Source organism: Ruditapes philippinarum, unplaced genomic scaffold, assembly GCF_026571515.1.
Source record: "Ruditapes philippinarum isolate M1 unplaced genomic scaffold, ASM2657151v2 ctg20679_1_1_1_1, whole genome shotgun sequence".
NCBI classification, from domain to species: Eukaryota; Metazoa; Mollusca; class Bivalvia; order Venerida; family Veneridae; genus Ruditapes; species Ruditapes philippinarum.
Genome location: NW_026859281.1, coordinates 5,004 through 13,685, shown reverse-complemented (window position 1 = coordinate 13,685; position 8,682 = coordinate 5,004). Strand labels below are relative to the sequence as shown.

At 35.0% G+C, this 8,682-nt stretch overlaps 1 protein-coding gene across 1 annotated transcript; it reads right to left on the bottom strand.

Annotated features, from left to right (window-relative positions):
- Nucleotides 1–197: 197 nt before the first annotated feature.
- On the bottom strand, nucleotides 198–8,418 carry LOC132755949 (uncharacterized; the record flags this gene model as incomplete). The annotated part of the gene is made up of 4 exons (XM_060746890.1): nucleotides 7,715–8,418; nucleotides 3,080–3,873; nucleotides 1,878–1,966; nucleotides 198–317 (listed from the first exon to the last, which is right to left on the bottom strand). Coding segments are annotated over exons 1-4 (1,235 nt in total), but the record flags the coding sequence as incomplete, so codon positions are not given.
- Nucleotides 8,419–8,682: the final 264 nt, after the last annotated feature.

The following is an 8,682-nucleotide window of genomic DNA, read 5'->3' as shown; positions in this document are numbered from 1 at the left end:
TAAAATAGGGCTTATCTACATGTCAACTTTCACATTAACGTTAAAGTTCCTAGACCCATGCGTCTTCAAGTTATTTATACCCTAGGATATACTTTCACTTATTGAAGTTATGCCTTCAGAAGTGTGTTAACCGTTGCAATTGCAGATACATTATTTCATACTCAAACACACAAACACACCATTACTTTTTTACTTACTCTTCTGAATCGGATGTAGTTCTTGAAACTCCAACATTTTCGTTGAGACTGGCCTCAATCGCTGTTTGAATGTCTTCGTCATCGCTGCTATCAATCAGATTTATTTCTGCCGTTGATAACCTAAATGGATATCCTCTTAGACATTTTGAATTTAAACAAGAAATGCCCCCGACTCAGATTCTTGTCAGTAACAACATTTAAAAAAACCTTTACCCATTCACTCAGTTATGGACAGAAAAATTGCCAAACAATTGTAAACACAGTTATGTAACTTGACAAAGTCATAGCGTTTTGTAATTGTAAAAAATATAAGTTGACAAGTCATATGACTTGTGATGGTGTTGATTTTTTTTCAACTTTACCAAATATATATAAATGCAAGACTTTACCTTGAACCCAGTGACCACAAACTCCATTCAAACTTAAACGACCACCTAAGGTTTGTCCTTTGTACATACGAGACATTGGTAACAAAATACAAAGGCTGTATTAAAAACTGTAAATAAATTTCAGCACTGGTGAGCTTGTTCCAACAGACCCCAACTCAATCATAAGGATGCAAGTTATATGAAAAACATTAGTCAAATTATGTCAATAAATAAAGGCTGAAAATCTATTTTGAGCACAAGTGACTTTGACTCACTGATATCTTCCTCAATCAAAAGGAAGAATACCATGCCATCTTCCTACCAAATATGAAATACATTTGTCAATAAATAAAGGCTGTATGGCATCTATCAATAGAATAATGTTAATACACCTGTAAAATGAGAAAATCTTACTTTTGACATTGGTGACCTTGACCTTGACACAAATTACCCCTTACAATACCCAATAAAGGAGGACCTTCTTTCGCAGGTTTTCATTAAACATGAAATACATCAACTCAAAAATAACTCCTCAAAAATGAGAGGACCATTCAAGGTATCCACCTACCAAATATGTAAGATATCATTAAATTATAAGTAATTAGGAGAATTTTCAGATAAATCAAACTTGCCGTTCTACAGACAGACGGACGGACGGACGGTTCAATTACTATATGCCCTTGGGCTTAAAAAAATCTTCGTAAAAATGTCACTGAATTGCTTACTCATTTCCCCCATTTTTCGCTTCTCTTCTTGATTCAAACAAACTTTTAATCAAAAATATACAGAATTATATATTAAAGGTTTTATAGCTCGACTTCACTGAAGCATAGTTTTATGAACTTGGTCAATTACAGTAACTACAGTAAAATCACAATCAAAATTTTCAATTGATATCTCCTGTAAAATACTGGTTACTAGTAACTAGTTACTGGTAACTGCAGCAATTACACATTCAATGCGTTATTGATATACATGTAGATTAAAATCGCTGAGAAAATACACTGAGCACAGAAACATGCTGAAATCCAGTCAACAGGTACCAAAAATTGTGCATAACTAGTCATGATCAGGGGCCATCACTCTATGTCAATCGTTTGACCTGACGACTCACGCTGACGATATGCAACGACTACTGGTTTTAAACTTTAGAAGAATAATGCCCTGTTAATAAAAAGACAGAAACTATCTTCTAAAAAAATTCTCATTTTGGCGTTTTGCTAGATGAACATTATTTGTTGGTTGGCGTCAGTGGCCTATTCGCTAATGTGTGGGAGGCTTTTACTGATGATAACGATAATTCAAAACTTACCTTCCTCTCCAAGAACATATACTTAAACTTGGTTGGACAGCAGCACGTGTTTTCGACAACCGGCTGATATGCCGTGGATGAAAAGTAACCTTAAAATAAACAAGAGCAATGTTAACTGTTAACATGGCCATCCCCAACCGAATGTGTTTGCTCATTGGAGGAATGTACATGTAGTAGAGCAGAATAATTCAATTTCTAAGAGGTCTTTTGGTAATGAAAACTAATGGCTGAAGTGATTACAGATATGAAACGTATGTGAATACTGAAGGCTGAAAATAAAAAAGGGCAATAACTAAAAAATAATGCAGGGTAGGTTATCATTCTTGTGTGCTGCACTCCTCCTCAATGAGATCTACCAACCTGAAGTTTCAAATTGATACCTCTAACACTTTTTGAGATAAACTCCGTACAAAAAGTATGAAAAATAACAAATGGCAATAACTTAAAATTTATAAAGGGTAGAGTTATCATTCTTGCACACAGCATTCCTCCTTAATAAAATAAATATGCCTATGAAGTTTCATGCTATTATCTCATTACTTTTGAGTTATGCTCCACTCAGAAGAAAACATAAATATGAAAAATAACAAAGGGCAATAACTCAAAAATTATGAAAGGTAGAGTTATCATTGTTGTGCACTGCACATCTCCCGGGTGAGATCTATCCACCTATGAAGTTTCATGTTGATAGCTTAAACGTTTTTTGTGTTATGTTCTGAACAAAAGTAAAGTTTGAAAAATAACAAAGGACAATAACTGGAAAATTATTCTTATCATTCTTGTGCGCTGCAATCCTCCTGAATATGATCTATCCACCTATAAAGTTTTAAGTAGATAGCTCAAATACTTTTTGAGATATGCTCCGGACAAAAAATGTCGGACAGAATGACGAACGGACAGAAGGACGGACGGATGGAGACTTTTTATATCCCCCACCGCCTTTTCGGCGGGGGATAAAAAGTACATTGTATACATTTTTACTAAATGTAGATGCAGTTTTTAATCAGATTGTCATTCCCAATACCGTTGATACGAAAGAAATAGGGGAATTGCCAGTTTTAAACAAGAAATGATTTCTGTAAATGCTATGATTATATGTTTGAGATGGCCATAAAGTGCGCATTAAAATTAAAAGGGTTAAAAAGGGATATTGGTTACATGTCCTGGGTATCTTATTCCCAAAGAAAATATATTCTATGTACCTCGAGATCTGGGCTTCCAGGATCCGGCTGAAGTGTTGTAGTACTGGCATCAGCTGGCGTATGTGTTCCAATCTGCGCAGTGGGTTGGACATCAGTTGACCTTTGTGTTCCAATCTGCGCAGTAGCTTGGACATCAGTTGACCTTTGTGTTCCAATTTGCGCAGAAGCTTGGACATCAGTTGACCTTTGTGTTCCAATTTGCGCAGTAGCTTGGACATCAGTTGACCTTTGTGTTCCAATCTGCGCAGTGGGTTGGACATCAGTTGAACTTTGTGTTCCAATCTGCGCAGTTGCTTGGACATCAGTTGACCTTTGTGTTCCAATCTGCGTAGTAGTTTGGACATCAGTTGACCTTTGTGTTCCAATCTGCGTAGTAGCTGAGGCAACAGATGAAATATTTGTTTCGTTCTTTTTTGTGTATAAATGCACCTTGACTATTTTCAAATTAGTGGATTTGTATATGTATTCTAATGTTGAGGTTGGTTCTAAATGATCCCCTTTAAAGTCACATAATTCTATGTCAAACTCTGCCACGTGTCCAAGTTTTGATTTCCCCCCAGGAAAAAATTGGTTTACAGCGATAGTTTTTACATCGGCCATCGAACAGTCTTTATCCAGGTAAAGTGTCCGTGTACCACCACCACTAGGCGACCGGACTTGTCGGTAACAACCGTAAGGGGTACAATTTAGCCACCCTATATCAATCCGCTTCTTCTTCCGTTGTGCATACCTGTTGCCTGGTAGAGCTCCGCGCATTCTAAGATTTCTTGATGCACCAAGTCCTGATACTGTCCCTGAAACATGCAGACAAACCTATAAAAACGTATTTTATCTAAGAAATGAACTGCATGTTGATGCATTTCATCGGTGTATTAACAATCTTTGGACAGTTCAAAGTGCATGAGGTCCGAATGTAATCTTTTAACAGTGCAAAGTTTTTTTTGTACTTAAATGAAATGCATAACTGTTATGAGGCATCACATAATTAGCGGACAAAACTGTAACGTAACGTAATGCATGTCTGACGGAGTCCTGTTACATAATTATTTCCGGTTAATAAACCACACCGAGTAATATATATGATACTTGGCAGAGAGACGAATTTAGTATGTGTCCGAAACATATTGAAATGAGAGGCAGACTCTTAAAAATAGTAAGAGTCAATGAAAGCTGTCGTTTAAACTCGCTTTTATTTTCTTAAATGCAATTTTATAAAGAAAAATACGTTTTTCGGGAGTTTTCATATAGACATATAGGCAAAATTAAAACTGTTCTTAAAACGTCCTTAAGATTACTTTTATACCATCGAATACATGTTTTTACAGGTTCAATCAAAATGTACAGAAATATCATCAAATATCATACATAATTGTTATGGAAGGACTTAAACATAATTGTTGTTGCCCATTCTACGAGGTTCGTTCAATATATAATGCGAACTATCCCATAACTTTCCTATTTATACATTTACGGATATATTCATGTTATTGTTGTGTATATTAACTCATCGCAATTGCAAATATCAATTTGCAATCATTGTATGGTGTCCTGGAAAAGCAGCTATAGAACATGCACTTTTTGACCGTGGCCACGCTTTTTTTTAATGTCGTAATTATAGTACACACTGTGTTCTCTTTGCAATAAATTAAGCACGAAGCAGGTAATGTTTGTTGTGGTTAATAATTCTTAAAACAGTAGTTAGGCTTGCATTAAAAATGAGGTTTTCATGAGATAAAAAGGTGCTGAAAATGTTGATCTTGAAAATGTGTATTTTTCCAGAACGGTGCTCCAATGACTTAAGTTGTCATTGAAACGTTTTGAAATATTCAGTCATATTACCGTATAAATACTTATTTCTGCGTTTTAATTATTATAAGATATTTGTACAAAATTAACCAGCTAGTTAGTCTCCTCTATCCTTCGGAGAGTAAACTTTATATGTTGTTTTTTTGTAGTTGTTGTTTTTGGTTTTTATAGCTGGACCGTGGTTCCAGGGATTCCGATATTTTTCTCATTTCTGCGTTAACTTCCTTTAAAACACTGGGCCCAAGAGTTTCTGATAGTCCTTCATCCATATCAGATGGCACAGGCACGGATTTTCGAAAATAATTCAAAATGCTCATTTTCTAATATACGTTCAATCGGTCTTTATATTTTCGGATAATAAACGTTTCCTTCTAGTGTATTGAGCCAATAAAATACCCAGTATATTCGTCAAACTATAATCGTAATTTTGAAACCTATTTAGCAAGCTAAGAGTGAACGAAAGCCATGCCAACATGATATTTATTTAAACAAAAATAACATGCAAAGTAACGATTTTTCATAGTCTTTTATTCAAAAAACTACTTATACGTAAAAAGCCGATAACTATACATGATAATGGTAAGATACTGTAGTTAGACATTACCGGTAGTTGAAATATTATATTCCGATAATACATTTAGGCTTAATTGTCTGCGTTTTTTGTGTTTTCTGATCGCAGATCAGGAAATACTATGCTAATATTCAATCTCTTCACGACCAACCTAATAACACGTAGTTCTCAAAACAGCTTAAAACTACCGATGTAAAAGATTTTGTTACAAGTATCCAACAAATTACAACGCATTCAAAGTTTAAAAGTAGAGTTGGCTTATAAAATTGTCAATAAATGCACAATCACAAATTACGCGAATGAATATCATTTTAATCAATGAAAATGCTATTTTAGCGATGTCGATTACCGAATACTTCAGAGCGTATTACACAAATAAATCTGACTGTCGAGTAGTGAAATATATACATGCTAGAATATTTTCGCTAAATTATTTACATCAGTGTTAAACAACAGGTTTTTCGTGATTAAAATGCCTCGAAATTAATAATGATTACAAACCCTAAAATGGAAATTCTAAATTTAGAAATATTTGATTTTATTCAGGCTTTCTTCGTATAACTTCCCCGTGGTGCATGGGTAACGCGCTTGTCTAGCTAGGGTGTGAGAGGTTTGGAGTTCAATTCCCAGTCGAGTCAGCTTTTTTATATATTTTTAAGTGTCTTTTTTAAGGAAGTAGCCACGACATGCATAAAGTGTGATGAACATAAATGATTTTTTGATGAAACTCTAGTCATGCAAATTCCGTATGTTTGAAACTCAAACTGTTATACTAAAAAATCTAAACGCAGTCGCTGCATCTTGGTGCCCTGCGAAATGAATTATAGTATATTAAAATAAACTTGTACAGGAAAATACATACAGATATACAGTACGATTTAGATTGCAAAGATCAGAAAATACCACAGAGCTTGCAGCCTATAGATTAAATCTGCGGTGAACGCAGAAATAGCAGAAATGCAAAAAAAACTTTTACGGTATAATGGTGAATGGACAGAAGAAACATCGTCAAGACATGATATATTGAATTTGCAAAACTATTATGTATTTACTGTTCTCCACAGCCAAGAAAACGCGCAAAAATTAATATTAGCGATTGCTATGGAGACTTCTTCGTAGCAACGGTATTTGGTCTATTAAAATTATTAAAAATTACTAGCAATAACACTTATGTATTATACTAGAATAAAATATAAGGGGCCATAACTCTGGTCTAAATGGGCGTGGCCCGAAACAAAACCCCAGGTCCACAACTACACATTATGGTTAACATACCTGTAAATATTCATGACTGTGGCTCTTATACTTGTACAGCTATGCATGACATAAGATTGCATGTTTAATGCATAATGAAATATTTGAGGAGCCATTACGTCTTAATGTGCGTGGCCAGAAACAAAACTTCAGGCGCACAACTACAAATCATGGTCAATACAGCTGTAAAGTTTAATGGCTGCTCTTAAAAATTTTGAGTTATGCGTGGCACAAGTTTTGGGACGAACGGAAACACAAGGACGGATGGAAGGACGCACAAGGGCAAACTTAAATGCCCCCTCCTCTTTCAGAGTGGTAGCATAAAACAGGTTTGCCTGATGCGTACACATTTAGCGGGCTACTAAACATTGAAATAAAAACTACGCTAAATCTATGGAATATCACAATTATGAAAACATTTTAACATGCAAACGATTTTATTTGCAACAATATCAGTTTTAGACGTTTACCATATTAGAACCATAATAGGCCGTCCCATAACATCGGTTTTAATTTGAAAGATGATGGGCTAAGTAACAGGAGACAGTGGGAACAAATGCTTCTTGTTTACATGTACAATGCAAAGTTTAAGAATAATCAAATATAAAAGCTTCCTTTAAAAACGTCTAAATCGGTCGTTATAGCTGATGTTTGTGTCGTCGGTATGGTGCATACTAATTCTTGGTCTATATTATGTTTATTTAGAACCTTCTTTTGACATTTAATCGGTTAAAATGCATAATACAATTACCAGCATGGCATTGTATGATGCATGCAGTTGCACTTTACATTTATTTTGTTTTCCAAGGAAGGATATATGCAACTATGTTGCATCGGATATAGGTCACTGGTACATGTAAGCCGGTGACTTTTGTAAAGTTAAATATCAACGTGACCTCGCCTCTATCTGTTGAATGGCCCTCTTTTTTAAAAGTATGCTGTCCATTATAAGTTTTATGAATGACAAGTTCGAAGGCATCAAAGTAGGACACACCACTACTTACCAGAGCCTGACTTAGCATTGTCCTCTTGCTTTTTTAATACCCTGGCAAATGCCATCAGTGCAACTCTATCGCCATATGCCGGGAGGTATGATTTCAGATCTTCATCCTTAATCACGAGGATGGCTTCAAGGTCAATCTGAAAAAAACAACAGTATTGATAACAAATGCAATTTCTGATTTTCAATGCATGATTGCACAATATAAAGTAAACTGCGATAAGACCCTGAATCATGTAGCCCGGATCATTTGTGACCAAACTGTTGTTTAGGTATGGATGTAATGATACATAATTCTCGGTTTCTTGGCCATTTACTTTCTTAGCAAAATTACTTAGTGGCCCTTTACCTCAAATTGTCACAAACGCCATTGATTTTAGATATAAACATCTGTAAAAATATAGATTGTGTACGCTGCAGTTATAAACCACACAACCTTTTAAACTTGGAACCAACTAGCCCCTGTGTCAGGAGAAATGACTGCCTTGATGTTATTTAATCTAAGGAAAGATTTAGTAATAAATACTAGAACCAATTTCCAAGATATGGGGGCTGGGCAGCACCGCCTGACATAAAATTGAAATATTCTCAGTTGGAAAACTAGCATGTAATTGTTTAGTTAACATATTTTTTTTAGGTATTTTCATCTTTTTCTATCTCAAATCAATATATACATTTAAACAACAAACTCTGATTATTATTTACACCCAAAACAAAGAACTCTGATCATTATTTACTCCTAAAACAAACACACATTATTTATCAAACACTTATACGAAAATCTTTTCACGTATACGTCTTTTATACTAAATAATACTAGACACCTAGCCAGCCCAAGCTCTAAACTACGGAAGCGTCCTAGTGCCAATTCATAATGTTCTATAAAAAAAATAAACTCCTACGTAGGAGATAAAAAAAGCCTAATTAGGAGTTTGTAACTCCTACGTAGGACTTTAAAACTCCTACGTAGGA